The 15162-nt window shown below is 38.2% G+C and overlaps 2 protein-coding genes across 2 annotated transcripts; one reads left to right on the top strand and one right to left on the bottom strand.

Moving 5' to 3' along the window:
• Positions 1-2487: 2487 nt before the first annotated feature.
• Positions 2488-12832, bottom strand: tmem38a (transmembrane protein 38A). Its single transcript, XM_077534152.1, has 7 exons — positions 12718-12832; positions 12191-12629; positions 7940-8096; positions 6179-6363; positions 5967-6054; positions 4439-4556; positions 2488-3112 (listed from the first exon to the last, which is right to left on the bottom strand). Exons 2-7 carry the CDS (start codon positions 12312-12314, stop codon positions 2909-2911), a joined length of 876 nt encoding a protein of 291 aa, XP_077390278.1. The 5' UTR covers positions 12315-12629; positions 12718-12832; the 3' UTR covers positions 2488-2908.
• A 697-nt stretch (positions 12833-13529) lies between these two features.
• smim7 (small integral membrane protein 7) lies at positions 13530-15110 on the top strand. The gene is made up of 5 exons (XM_077534376.1): positions 13530-13631; positions 13824-13865; positions 13955-14013; positions 14125-14215; positions 14667-15110. Exons 1-5 carry the CDS (start codon positions 13606-13608, stop codon positions 14680-14682), a joined length of 234 nt encoding a protein of 77 aa, XP_077390502.1. The 5' UTR covers positions 13530-13605; the 3' UTR covers positions 14683-15110.
• The last annotated feature ends 52 nt before the right edge of the window (positions 15111-15162 follow it).

Below are 15162 nucleotides of genomic sequence, written 5' to 3' on the forward strand. Positions count from 1 at the left end.
TGGGCGAGTTCCAAGGCCAGGTATCGGTTTGGAGTTGCTATATTGGTACTCATGATGACGGCAGCCCTCTTGTGGCTGGAAATAGAAATTAGAAGAATAGAAAATTGTCATTCATTTCATGCAAATCTAAGAAAAAAAATGGGATATATAGTTCTATTTTATATTATCCGTCTTTTTTTGGGGGGGTATTTTATGTATCAAAAGTACTAGTGGTATTACTTACCGGTTGAGTTTTTGTACTGGCATTGATATGAAAAAAATGGCACGGACATTCCTAATTATTGAATTAATCATTGGATTTGTGTAACTCATTACTTGATATGTTTTTGCATTTTTCCTGCAGATATTTCAACATCAATTGATCTCCCTTTTAACTTTGTTGAAAAAAAAATAAAAAATACTGTGCTGAATGTCCATTATTTGCATATCAAAATGTGAACAGATGTTTGTGATCATCATTAATTTGCAGGCCAACTACATGTGTAGATATTTTTATAAATAAATGTGTGTGTGTGTGTGTGTGTGCTGTTTGTGTTTGCCTTAATGGGCTGAGCAGATGGCACTAACATTCCTTTGCTCTTGATCACCTTGATGATCTGTCAGCGTCACCATGTGGTTTTTGCAAAATAAAACAAAAGTGACGCTTCCGATGGCTTCTGTCAATATTTGAAAATCGTCGGTGAATGCCACTGGTGTCAAAAATGCTGGACGGGTCACTTGCTGTATGTCTGTTGACAATTTTGAGGGGGCTTATGACTTTCTAAGTGCGTGACCTCGGATTCACCTTGGACCTTTGCCATCACCTCCCAGAAACCTTGGCGTCACAAACACACACATGTACACATGCCTATGTTTGTGACACTATTTCATTTCCATCAGCAGGGGTGTATTTCACAAAGCAGGTAACTTAGTGAGATTCACCCTGAAAAACGAGTTGACATACCCTCAGATAGGAAACCCTGCGTTTTTGGTTCCAGCACAGCTGATTCCAGTAAGTTATATCAACGCTGAGTAGCGGCACCTGGAGTTACCACCAGACTTAAAAGATCGCCTCAATGGAGCTCCGATTCGTCGAGTCACCATGGCAACAGAGAAGCAGCGTTTTTTTTTTTTTGTTTTTTTTTTTACCCCTCTCAACTGAAAATCTTAATGCGGCAAATTTTATCTTAATATGGCAAATTTAAACATGTCTTTATAACAAAAAAAAAAAGAAAAAAAAGTGCAACACCGCAACGGCTCCCAATGGAGGAAAGCGGCATGGCAGAACATTGCTGCTCGGGTCAATGCGTAAATTTAAATGTAGTCCTTTGCAATCACAATAATACTATAGGGGAAACCTACATTTTTTATTTGATTTGATGTGATTTATTGAACATATAAACATACAAACAGAAGAGAAACAAAAATTTAAAAAAAGAAAAACCCCATAAAATCATCACAGTTTACATGTTCAAAAGGGAGTAGGAAGAAGTTAAAAACTTATCTAGTCCTGCCCCTTATACATTATATATTTAAATTTATTTCATTATTAATACAATACTAGGTTCATATTTTTTAAAATAAAATATATAAACCTGTTTATGAATACAAGTGCACTTAGACATGCGTGCATTTGCCAGCAATATATCTACATGATATTCCTAGACATATACCATAATACATTTATAAATCATATACTCATATATACAATTTTCATGCTCTTATTTGACAAAAGTAATTTTTTTTTTTTACTTTGCTTTTAAACAATTTTTTAAACTCAACAAGTGAAACACCAGTGACAAGAAACTTGTGATGTGGACTTTTTGTCAATATTGACGGAAGATCTGTCAATGACGGACCCATTTTGTTAAAGATTAATGATTGATAAGAAATTTGGAAAAATAGAAAGCATTGCCCGAAGTGGGGTTTTGTTCATCAATATAATCATCAATAGCTGGGTCAGGACTAACGGATCTGCTATATTTAGATATTAATACAATATACAGTATTAGATTTTGTTGATGAATAATGGAAAAATTTACAGGTGCCCACTTTGAATGATGGAAACAACTAGACTAAGTGCAATTTCTGGAGAAATTGCATGGGAATGCTGAAAGATGAATGCTAATAGAATTCTGAATGCTAAGATTTGAATGCATGTGGAATGCTTATGATGTAAATTGAGATAAATTATGAAATTATAACCTCCTGGTTACTGGACAATGCGCTTTACAAAGACACCTGGTAATGATCATAAGTTATATGTATGGAAGTGGGCGTGGAAAGTGACACTTGAATGGGGAAAAGCTGATATTAAACATTAAATTGTGCAAATAATAATAAGTAGTAATGCGGAATCCGACGATATATACCTCGGGAGGTGTCATTTTTTTAAAGCTAGTTGATGCTTCAGCATTCCCACAATGACTGATGACGAAAAATTGTTGACGGACGCTGTACTTGCAAAACCTTTCATTGTCATCCACTATATGAAGAAAAGACAAGACGAACATTTTTCTTCATTTTATTCAAATACTTCGATTAGTCATAACTGTCAAGGTAAAAAGTTATTTCTTTTCACATGATACTTTCTTCACATTTGTCTGATTGAAAATGACTTTTCCTTCCGTTCTGAAGCAAGTGAAATGGACCAACAAAGAACCACTGACACTCCAACAATGAGCCCGCTCGGCCTGAATGTGGACGACCACACAGATGAGCATAAATGGGAAGCTTAAAAATAGTTTTCAAACGGCCAGGGAAGGTTGAGAAGTGGATGATTGTATTTACAGTCCTTGTGAGATGTAAATGAAAATGTAAAACGCAGAGCACCAGTATTTGGCTCGAACAGAAAGTGTCTTCTACTTCTTAGGAAAGAGGCGCCATGGATATGAAAGCCACGTTGGCACGTCAGACGCAGTTTCACAGTCTACTCGGCTTTCTTGGTTTTTCTCTTTCGAGCGCCTTCGCTCAGTTCCTCTTTGCTTCTCAGCGACGAAGGGACTGCGGCGGCTGGAGCGTGATGATGGTCTTCCTCAGAGCCGCCCAGAGGGGAGCGGAAGAGCACATGGCAAATCCACGACTCGATGAGGGCGAAGGGGGAGCCGTGAGAGTGGCGAGCCGTCATCCACACCTGGAGGAGAGGCAAGGACATTTTTAGGTAACTTCTTCCCAGTCCAAACATCCCATTGTCATATTTATTTATGTATTTATTTATTTTTATTTATTTATTTATATTTATTTTCAAAGACATTGCATCTAGAGCTTGGCGCAAATGCAGATCCTGATTTTCATGCGCTCAGCGCATGTTTGCCAATTTGGCCGATTGAGTGTCGTTGGAGATGCGCCTGGTGGAGTGAAAATTTGGTGGCAGAAAGTCGATGTAAAATTTAAAGGGATATTTGACTCAGTGAGCAATTATTCGAAGGAAACAGTTAATATTTAGTCCAGAATTAATTAGATAACTTCATTATTTTCACGTACAAGTAATACCTTTAAAAACTAATTTTCCCACTTGCTGTCGACTGAAGATGACATCACCTGTGCTGAGGAAGTAGGGAACGACCAATCATGGCTCACCTGTTTTCTGGGTTTGGTCAGCAGGCTGAGCCATGATTGGTCATTACCTACATCCTCAGCACAGGTGATGTCATCTTCAGTCGGCAGCAAGTAGGGATGTAACGATAACGGCAATGTCGTGATATTGCAATATTAAAACTGCCACAATATATTGTCGTCGTCATGTCACGATATAAGTAGCACATCTTTCAAAAAAAAAAGTCAGGTTGATTTCCATTTGTGCAGTTCTAGCACCCTCTGGTGGCTGATTTTTAGTGCAGTTTAATTTTCACGAGGCATGTTTTGGCCTTTCTATGTTTAAAGTGCACGCTAAATGGTCAGATGAAGGTGCACTTAAATATGCTTGTGAACCGAGTCAATATGTGGAGGAACTCAAAATGTGCATGCATTAGCAAGTAAGTGCCTCAATATTAAGTGTTATTAGAAATTGGTTGAATAGGTTGTTTATATGCATTGCTGTAATGTACAAAAGCACAATATTGCAATATTGTTATGTTTTAGTAAGAGCTCAGTTTTTTACAATATTGTGACCTATTTTTGTATCGCCAACATCCCCACAATATTGTGATAATTATCGTATCGTGACCCTCATATTGTGATAATATCGTATCGTGATGTTTGGATATCATTACATCCCTAGCAGCTAGTGGAAAAATTACTTTTTAAGACAATAATAGAGATCCAAGTGTCATCTAAGTTCTCATGTACTCAAGCAATAACAGCAAAATTAACACTTTTCCAGCAAAATAGTAGCAAACACGCTGGTGATCTATCTGAGCTGAATGTATTTTATTTCTGCTAAAAATAATAGTATTCTCTAAATGTACAGTAGGTCTTAAAATAACATGAATAATACATTTGAATGTGTTAGAGTGCAGACCTTGCTCGTGGCCATGAAGAGGGTGAAGACGATGATGAGCATGCTCCTCGGCACTGGAAGCCAGTGAGCTTCTTGCATGGTGAAGAGGATTGCTCCATACAGGCTGGCCTTGGTAGGGCTGCAGAGGACAAAGAAAATAAATACAAACGATGATGTACATAATATGCGATGTTATCCGCATTTTAATGTATACTTATGGATGTCAAATTTGAGGTCAACCCGTTTAATTTGATCAGTCATTCCCTTCACTAGATACATAATAAACCATTTTGCATATTGCTATCTTATTTTACGTCTTTTACAGTGTCTTATGCTTGCACATGTACAGGAAGCTACCTTAAAGTAGCAATACAAGTTCTGTCTATAGTGTTAAATCATAAACATAAAAGCAATGATAATGTGTCGTAATGCCTGCAAATGCGTCATTTAAGATGCCTTTGTAGCAGAATTAACTGAAACATTTGATTCTTGCATCTGTCCAGAGAGCGTCCAATGGCGGGTTGTTACCCTTCACAGCCACAAGGTGGCACAGTTGAGTCAGTATCAGGTTAATACAGACTAACGTTGATATTGTATAATTAATCAATTTTGGTCATTTCACCTATAGTTATCATTTATAATGCATATTAGTGTACCATTTATAAATGAATTTGAATTGACTATAATAATAATTTAAAAAATGACGTGGACAGAAATAAAGAGATGAATAGCCAATTAATGTATGTACTAGGTAAGGGGTGGGCAATGTATGGCTTGGGTGCCACATAAAGCCCACGATTAATTAAATCCCACCCACCAAGCATTTGCATGATCAGGAGTCCTGTAGTATTTGTTGCATTAATGTTTTTTCCTATTCTATAATTTTGTATTTATCCACTTTATTAATCACTTTTCTGATTAAATAAGTGTTTATTGGTTTATTGTTGATAATAAAGAAAAAAATATGTACAGAATATAATATTGAACGGAAAATAAACAATTTAACATATACGCAACACTTTTTCACTAGTTTAAATCATAAGAACTATTAGCCATTTTCTATAGCACTTATCCTGTTCAAGGTGGGGGAGGAGCTTATCCCAGTTGACTGAGTGAAGGGCAGACTATACCCTGGACTGGTCATACTTACAAATAATGCATTATAAAAACGGGGAAAAAAAAAAAAAAAAAAAAAAAAGAGAGAGAAAAATACATTATTTTTGTATTTAAAAAAATGTTAATAGTTCTTGGAGGAGAATATTTTCATCTCTTTCAGTTGTATGTACAGTAAATCAATTAAATTAAGCTAACATGCGCGTTATTGTGAGGTAAAATCAGGCTATCCTTGGAAAACCCACCAAAACATGAAATCATGTCATTTTAGAAAGATTAGAATGATAGACATAGATGAAGACAATTAATTTCTTGACAGTACTTCAAATATGAATGATCAGTTAGTGACATTCCAAACAGCTACAGTCAGTGACAGCACTAAATATAATAGTAACAGTTCTATTCCAATCGGACAGTCATGAAAGAAGAAACTTACAATGACATGTTGAGGATCTCGTTGGTCTCGGGCCTCCACACGCCACGCAGCAGCTGTTCCAAGTTGGAAATGAGAGCCACTCCAGACCCTGTGAGCATAAACAGTGGATACAATGAAGGAAGGACATCTGATTGCATATTTGAGTCTTTGACATGACAATTTGACTGGATAAGTGCTCCTCTATGCGATAGCGTGTTCTGCCAATACGTTACCTTTGACATAACCGACGATGACCATGATGAAGTAGCCATGGTGGTAGGCGTGGTGGGCGTGGTGGACGCCGGCGGCAATCTTGCGAGTGCGGACGACTTCCTTCAGGGCGACCAACACCAGCTTGACAGGCAGGAAAGCCACACATTTGTAGAAGAGGTTCAGTGGGCAGTAGAAGATGAGATACCTATATTTGGATATGACACAGACAGAAAAAGGGATTTAGTAGACGACTGCTTTGCAAACTTGTAAATGTCTAATCTGTACGTATACGTAGTTTATACAGTAGTCTGATTGCGAAATGGGAGGAGCAAGATGGCCGCCCTGTGGCTTCAACGACTTGCACAGGTGTGTATGGGTTATCGGTTATCCGGTAATATATACAGATCAGTGATTCACTATCACAAAGTGTATTTTTCACCACCACAAACTATATTTCAATTTTGTCCTTGAAGCCTACATTTCATAATACTGTATGATTCTTTTTAGAGTCACAAATATTGTCGAAGTGGTTCATGCGCCTGAAAAATGGTGGTGTCAAAGAGGACGTCAACCTTAAACATTTCTTGACAATATGTTATATGTGACCTCACTAGTCTAAACATGACATTCTGATTAAAGGGATTCTTGACTCATTGAACAATTTTCAGCAGTGAAAAGTTATTTTGTGCAGAATTAATTTGATAACTTCATTATTTTTCATGTACAATTAATACCTTTAAAAACATTTTTTTCCTATTTGCTGTTGACTGATGATGACACCACCTGTGCTGAGGAAGTAGGTAACGACCAATCATGGCTCACCTGTTTTCTGGTTTTGGTCAGTAAACTGAGCCATGATTGGTCGTTACCTACTTCCTCAGCACAGGTGTTGTCATCATCAGTCGACAGCAAGTAGAAAATTACTTTTTAAAGGTATTAATTGTATGTGAAAAATAACGAAGTTACCACATTAATTAGAGACAAAATATGAACTTTTTATTGCTGAAAATGTCCAATGAGTCAAGTATCCCTTTAATATTACATTTGTGGAATACGAGTTGTGCAGCAAAATTCAGCCGTTTTTAATCCATCTCGTGGGAGAGGCCATTTTGCCACTTGCTGTCAACTGAAGATGACATCACAGTTGCTTCAGGCAATGACCAATCACATATCACCTGTTTTCTGAAGCTGAGCTGTGATTGGTCGTTACCTGAGACCTGATAATAATAATAATAATAACAATAATAATAATAATAATAATAATAATAATAATAATAATAATAATAATAATAATAATAATAATAATAATAATAATAATAATAATAATTTATTTATAAAGCGCTTCTTAAATGATCTCAAAGACGCTTTACAGTTTAAAATGTCTATAATATTGATAAAAACTGCTGGATTTTGCTGCTCATCCCATATTCCACTAATGTAATATTAACCATAATACCGTATTTAGACTAGTGGGGCAGCATAGAACATTTTTTCTGGGGGGAAAAAAAGGGACTTCCCCTTTAAGTAAATGTTGTTGCTCTCTACTTGTAACATGTGCAATGACAATAAATCTGAATTCATTGATTGATGGCTGGGAGAGTGGAAGAGGCTTCAGCTCCCCGCAACCTTGAACAGGATAAGCTGTACAGTATGGATGGCTGGATGCTTTTTGGGTCGAAAGCCCAATGAACAACTGTGACAGTGTTTCCACATGGAAAGCTGATGTGACTTGTGCTCAAATCGTGCAATTATTAAAGGATAAAAAGTATGTCATTCCTCACCAGATAGCAGAGGCCAGCAGGATGTGGCTGTTGTGTTGGAAATAGTCAACGGGGCTACTTCCCAGCATGATGTCGGCCAGAATGTAGCTCCCAAAGCAGTAGAGCATGGCACAGAGCCACGAGGCCACGGGACTCCTGCGAGAAACCTCCACGGAGCCTGCACAGCACAGAGACAGATGAATGGAGGGCGACGCCAGTAATCAGATAATCTCATCATGAGAAATTTAAGAGATTTGTATCTTTGTGTAATACTGAAATCAGATTCTTGGCATGTTTACAACTTTTCCAACATGCTAGCGACACACTTCCTTGGAAAGACTCCCATGGAAGCACATTCTGCCTTTACATTGCTTTACTGCCTGCATTGAAGCTCACAAGTTACCGTTAAGTGCACCTAATGTTGAAACCAGGTTAATGTATTTTTGATGTACACAAGGCATAAACATTTTCAATTTAGTTTTGATTTGATCCAATTATGTAAATAATGTAAATATTAATAGGTATCGACCGCGAGTTGATTCCAGGCCTTTTTTCCAAGGACTCGGTACTTGCGACAAAGGTCAATACTAGTATAGGCCGCCCTCTTGTGGCCGTTTTAGACTAGGACTAGAAATTTGAAATTTGAAGAATAGAAGATTGCCAATAATTCCAGGCAATTTTAAGGGAAATTTGGGGGGGGGGGTAAATTTTATGTAGCAAAAGTATTAGTGGTATTCGGTACTTTGTATCGGTGGCTACTCAAGAGTTGAGTACTCTTACTGGTATTGGTCTGAATAAAAATAGTATCGCTGACGCTGGACTTGCTCATTCTGTTGTTTGTATTTGGGGGGGGGGGGGTTCTTTCTTTCTTTCTTTCTTTCTTTCTTTCTTTCTTTCTTTCTTTCTTTCTTTCTTTCTTTCTTTCTTTCTTTCTTTCTTTTTTAAATTTTTCTTATTTGAAAATACTTGGCAGTTGGACCAGAGATATTTTCCTCTTTACTCATGTACATTAATTAATTCACTTCAAAAGAAGAATTTCTGTCTTTATTTATTTATTTATTTATTTATTTTTTTTTGTTTTTTTTTTCTTCTTATTTGAAAATACTTGGCAGTTGGACCAGAGATAATATCCTCTTTACTCATCCATCCATCCATCCATCCATTTTCTTGACCGCTTATTCCTCACAAGGGTCGCGGGGGGTGCTGGCGCCTATCTCAGCTGGCTCTGGGCAGTAGGCGGGGGACACCCTGGACTGGTTGCCAGCCAATCGCAGGGCACACAGAGACGAACAACCATCCACACTCACAAGCACACCTAGGGACAATTCGGAGCGCCCAATTAACCTGCCATGCATGTCTTTGGAATGTGGGAGGAGACCGGAGTACCCGGAGAAGACCCACGCGGGCACGGGGAGAACATGCAAACTCCACCCAGGAAGGTCCGAGCCTGGACTCGAACCGGAGCTCTTTACTCATGTACAGAAATTAATTCACTTCAAAAGAATAATAATGTTGATCAAAAAGTATATTTTTTGTGCCTAGTATTTGTGTAGTTCCTGTGACATTAACTGATACAGTGACCTTTAAAAGTGGTTATCTGTGCAAGCCGCGTGTGCCTATGTGCTGTATCTGTGTCCACGCCCAGACCTCTATAAGTGTACGCACATGATAGGGCACGTTTATCATAACTCATTTGTGAGTTGACTGTTTAGCAACTCAACTGGTGCAATAAATGTTTAAAATGTGTTCACTTTAAACATTTATGTATATTATGTTGGTAAGAAAAGACAATGTGATTACATTGTTGCTATTAAGTCAATGATGTGAAGAATTGGCTCATTTGTTGACAATCAACATTAACAGTCAACACATCAATCGATTGTTTTCTACTGTACAGCGAGGTGTTTTTTTTTAAAACAGGATAATTTAAGACATATGGTTGTGAGATGGCTTACATTTAGTTAACAATAGGGGGACATTACACACAGACAGAGTTAATTAAGCAGTGAGCAGAGTGCTTCTCACAAACGTGACGTCCAACAACAGGTGTGCGAGCGTGTCCTGGTGCTCGCTTTAAAAGCAATCTGATGCTGAGAAATGCCATCCTAAGAATAGAATTTTCTCCACTTCTTCCTTCCCCGCCGTGCATGTGTCGGTCCCGTCTTAAACCCTTGACCCTAACACTTGTCTCTCCTATTCCTCCAGCTATGTTCAGCTCCTTGATGTCTGTGTGTAATGCTAAGAAGCTGCACTCACATTTCAAAAAGCAAATAAATAAATAAAAAAACATGCAAATAAACGCAGCACGATTTGACTGTCAAACTTGCCCCGAAGTAAACAGAGTCAAATTTACGGAGACCTCACGAAACACATGAAAATACATTTAAGCACAACATATACAGGAATGTTTTTTCTCCAACATATAACATCTCATTTAGAGGGATAAATGTTACCATTGCAGCACCACTATCAGAAAATGGCCCCTTTTATACATTCTCCTAGTGAGTCATCCTAATTGCAAATCTTCTCTTCTTTTAAAGGGGAAGTCAATCCAGTTTTATTGACAATATATTGCATGTTCCCTCATTAGTCTAAACATAACAATTTGATTAATATTATTTTTGGAATATAAACTAAGCAACAGCACGTCCACCTCCCAGTTCTGAGGACTCGGGTTCGAGTCCAGGCTCTGTCCTTCCTGGGTGGAGTTTGCATGTTTTCCCCGTGCCTGCATGGGTCTTCTCCGGGTACTCCGGTCTCCTTCCACATTCCAAAGACATGCATGGCAGGTTAATTCGGCGTGCTGAATTGTCCCTAGGTGTGCTTGTGGGTGTGGATGGTTGTTCGTCTCTGTGTGCCCTGTGATTGGTTGGGAACCAGTCCAGGGTGTCCCCCGGCTACTGCCCAGAGCCAGCTGAGATAGGCGCCAGCACCCCCCTGGATGGATGGATGGATGGATGGATGGATGGATGGATGGATGGATGGATGGATGGATGGATGGATGGATGGATGGATGGATGGATGGATGGAACTAAGCAGCAAAATCCACTTGTTTTTATCTATCTCAGGGGCGGCCATTTTGCCACATGATGTCAAATGAAAATTACATCATAGTAATTTCTCAGTCAGATCAGGTAAGCCCTAATTGGTCAATAACTGAGCCCTGAGCAACTGCAAAGTGTCCAAACGGCTGCCCCCTGAGATGGATAAAAACAGGTGGATTTTGCTATACTTAATTCTTTTTCCACAAATGCAACATTATTTGAAATGTGTTTAGACAAGTGGAGCTAATGACAATCAATGATCTCAAGGTGAGTGCCTTTCAATGAGCTAAGATAACTCATATAAACAAATAGTACGTAGATGTTGGGAGATGCTTGTCTGCTTCCTGACTACTGGTGAGGTGTCTTTGAGCAAGGCACCAATCCCCCCCAACCCTTTAGCAGGAGCTTTACAGCACTGTTTGCGGTAGATCATATGCATATTGGTGGGATGAATATTAACTGTATAGACATGCAGTAAGTGATGGTAACAATTGACAAAATTGTGTTCATAATAAAAGAGTACAAATAGCCCCATAAAGTGCGTACACCCGCTCCATTAAGCTGTAAACCAATGAGAAACTGAGGCAACTTTTCCTTCAGTCCAAAGCGTAGTAAATCGTTCCATGTTTAACATTCAGTCCACATAGCTCACAGTTAGTCCTGAAGCCTACAAGAGCACGGGGGGCTTTGTGGGCCCGCTGACGTCTATTTCAGGCTCTTCTATTTTTTGCCCAAGTTTCTGGCATGCGTAGGCCGTCTCTCACATTTCATCCGCCTAAGGCTCTGCCGCTCAAAGGACTTAAAAGTTGGACAATGTCGATAGCCTAAGTGCTTTAATTCACTTCAGTGATTTCCTCAGTGTATTTGAATAGGGTCAGACTTTCCCTCAGACTGAAGCAAGCTGAGTTTTTACAACTGAACACTTTTATGTAACAGGTCAAGCTCTTTATGGAAAAGGAGCACTCACCATATGAAATCAAAAGAAAGTCCTTGTATGGATATCGGAACAGAGAGTGGTTGTCACACAAAATCCATTAAGATGAACTTTTAACACTCATTTACATGCATTTTACATTTCTGATAGGCTAGCAAAACAAAAATGGTTCTACGATTTTCTTATTTTGGAAAATCACACCTAATCCACATATATTTGAGTTATATTTCAAATGAATGAATAAAACAAGCCAGCCTTTGATGTATACAAAAAAAGTGTTCTTCTGACTCTCACCTGGCTCATACTTGAGGTAGAGGATGGACACGATGTAATAAGCCACATCAAACACAGGAAACATTCCCATTTTGGAGAAAGCTTGAGCTAAATCTCCCAAATTGAGGACAGCCAGCACATCCATGTTGTTATCAAGGTGATTCCTCGCTCTTATTAATGTCCAACTGCGCAGTCAGGATCGGAAGACCCCCACTCCCCACAACCCGGTCCACGGACTCACCACCAAGCCCCCCCGGCCTCGACAGTGAAAGGCTGAGACACTCAAGCCTTCCTATTAATATCAGTCATCCCCGCATCATCATCATCATCATCACCGCCACCACCATCTTCATCCTCATCGGGACCAGCTGCTCCGGTTTTTAGGCTGCAGATTTGCACAGCAGCTGCTTTAAAAACGGCTCCTGACGTCTTTAGCACTCCAAAGCGCTTTTGCGGGGGGCTGATGGGGAAACACACGCGCATCAAGCGCTATTGAGACGATATCGATTTTTTTTTGTAATTAGTATTATTTTTAATACGTGACTTACCAAAGCAGTTCTGCACATGTACTGTTATCATCGGATGTTCATACGCCCCCGCGTGATAAAACATAGATGATACATGTTATGAACGTCAACAAATTGAATTACTTGCAAAACAACAGTAGCCACTTGCTGACACTAGATGGCACTACAACACCGAAGTAGACAGTCTAACTTTCCTGCAGGACCCTTTTTTTTTAAACAAACAAATTACGTACGCCGGTGACGTAAGCCAAATGTACACACATCGGCGCGTAGTAACGCAGTAGTGAAGGTCATAATATTCGGATGAAAAAGATTTATCAGTACCGATTCTACTCCTTTTCCTGGGGAATTTGTAAAGTACAGCTTCTGAAATGTGCAAATTACTAAAGCAAAAAATAAAAAATAAATAAAAACAGTTTTATTCAAACTTACTGATGATCATTCATTTGGAGAAAAAAAAAGTATTTTATTTCAAACAAATGTCTAATGAATCTTTATTTACAGGATCAAAATAGTAGAGAAAAATTTACCATTTTAATCTCGATTTTAATCTGGTGGGAGTCAACGATCTATCCGTGCTAATATAAAAGCACTTGTAGGTCAATATTTGCTTTTCATTTCTCTGACAGGTATTTCATGTACTTCTTCCTTCATGTCATGTTACAAAATACACTCCTCAAATAAGTGTTCTTGCCTCACGATGTCTTTTTAAAATAAAAGTACAAAAATACAAAAAGTCTTCATAAAAGGTATGGAGTTGAATATGTTTACTGCTTATTTTGACTGACAAGGTGCTGTCTTCCTTGAAAACAAAGTTGAGGGCAAATCTGGTAGCGATTACTGAAATCCTATTGGTCACATTGCATGGTGCGAATACGGAAGTGAGGCGTTAGCTTTAATGTTGACACGATGATCGGAGATCTGCTGCTGTTTGGGTAATTTAATTAATTCACTCAAATGTATACGTTTAACACATTACGATGTGTGATATGTGCCGAAATAGTCGCTTTTTATGTACGTGGGAATCAAGCTGTCGCTGATTAGCTCCCTGCTAATGCCACTTAATTCACCAGCTTATCTGGTGCGTATCCAACACAGAAATAAAAGCTTGTCTTATCCTTTTCCAGGACCTTGCTGATCAATGCCGGAGCTGTGCTGAATTTCAAGCTGTGAGTAAGAGTACAATTACTAAAATGGCATGTTATTATTACTGTAAATAATATGGACGTTGATCAGTGTGAGTTGAATTGTGTTGTAGCAAACGGAAAGAGAAAGAATCACATGGATTTGGAGATGAGTCCAGAGATCCAACGACAGGTGTGTATAAAAGTGTGAGAAATGAAAAGTATCTGTGTATTATTATTATTATTATTATTATTATTAGTAGTAGTAGTATTATTATTATTAGTGTCTGTATATCTTCTGCAGGTGACAACATTCGAGAGTTCCTGCTCAGCCTGAGATACTTTCGCATCTTCATTGCATTGTGGAACATCTTCATCATGTTCTGTATGATTCTGTGAGTACAGTACACTACGCACTATGCAGTACTTCCAGACTGGTACACTCTTTTGACCAAATGAAGTTTCTGTAGTTTGACAAATATTAAATTACTATAATATGTTGTTGTTTTTAACTCATTCTGCTGTGTTTCTTTGTGAGCATACAGTACTTTGATGGAATCATTGATAGGATAATCGATTCTGAAAAGATTTGTTAGTTACTAGTCTAGCAATTAGCTTATATCAATACACGTGTAGTAGCACAAATACGTAAACTGTAATCTACGATCTTGATTATTGCTTTAACAGTAGCTATGAGACATGCTCTTTAGATGAGAACAACCCATAGTTGTGTACAATATAGCACTTTTAAAACTGAATCTTGTTTTCAATCTACAGGGAAGTCCAAATAAATAGAATGTGAGCTTGTTTTGCTGTTTTTCTACAAATTATTTTTAATCTTCACAGGTTGTTTGGATCATGAACATTGGTGTAGCTGGACTACCACCAGGCAGCAGATTTTTTTCCGAGATGGATGCTCAAAATCCCCTGATCTTGTGTTTTTTTTTTGTTTGTTTTTTTTTTAAATCTGTTAATGTTCCCCACCCACCTGCACAATTCTACAGAAATGTATATATTGCTGTATTCATGTCATCCTACACATCTTGACATTTGTTGTGGGCTTTATTGTGTCGCGTTATGTTAATCTTCTACTGTCATTGTATAAAATGAATGGACCGTCTTCTGTCTGTTCGCTTTACCTATTTTTTTTTATTTTTTTTTAAGTGTCGTTAAATACCAACATAATAGTAAACTAGGGATCATATACGTTCCCCCACACTGCATTGTTAATGCTTTCTTGCTGTAACCCTAATGATGACAAGCGGTATTAAAAAAGAAGATGGACTCCTAGTTTTATCAACCTGTTTGTTATGACTTAGTTTAATTAAGATCAGCTATTTAT

This window comes from Festucalex cinctus, chromosome 10, assembly GCF_051991245.1.
Source record: "Festucalex cinctus isolate MCC-2025b chromosome 10, RoL_Fcin_1.0, whole genome shotgun sequence".
Classification (NCBI taxonomy): domain Eukaryota; kingdom Metazoa; phylum Chordata; class Actinopteri; order Syngnathiformes; family Syngnathidae; genus Festucalex; species Festucalex cinctus.

Bases quoted from the DNA above. Each gene is read 5' to 3' on its own strand.
- tmem38a (XM_077534152.1), bottom strand. From the start codon at position 12,314: ATGGATGTGCTGGCTGTCCTCAATTTGGGAGATTTAGCTCAAGCTTTC. The intron at 6,364-7,939 runs GTGAGGAATGAC...ATCCAAATATAG, and splicing joins CTGCTGGCCTCTGCTATCTG to GTATCTCATCTTCTACTGCC. The intron at 4,557-5,966 runs GTAAGTTTCTTC...TGTCCTCTGCAG, and splicing joins GAGATCCTCAACATGTCATT to CCCTACCAAGGCCAGCCTGT.
- smim7 (XM_077534376.1), top strand. From the start codon at position 13,606: ATGATCGGAGATCTGCTGCTGTTTGG. The intron at 13,632-13,823 runs GTAATTTAATTA...ATCCTTTTCCAG, and splicing joins GGAGATCTGCTGCTGTTTGG to GACCTTGCTGATCAATGCCG. The intron at 14,014-14,124 runs GTGTGTATAAAA...TATCTTCTGCAG, and splicing joins GTCCAGAGATCCAACGACAG to GTGACAACATTCGAGAGTTC.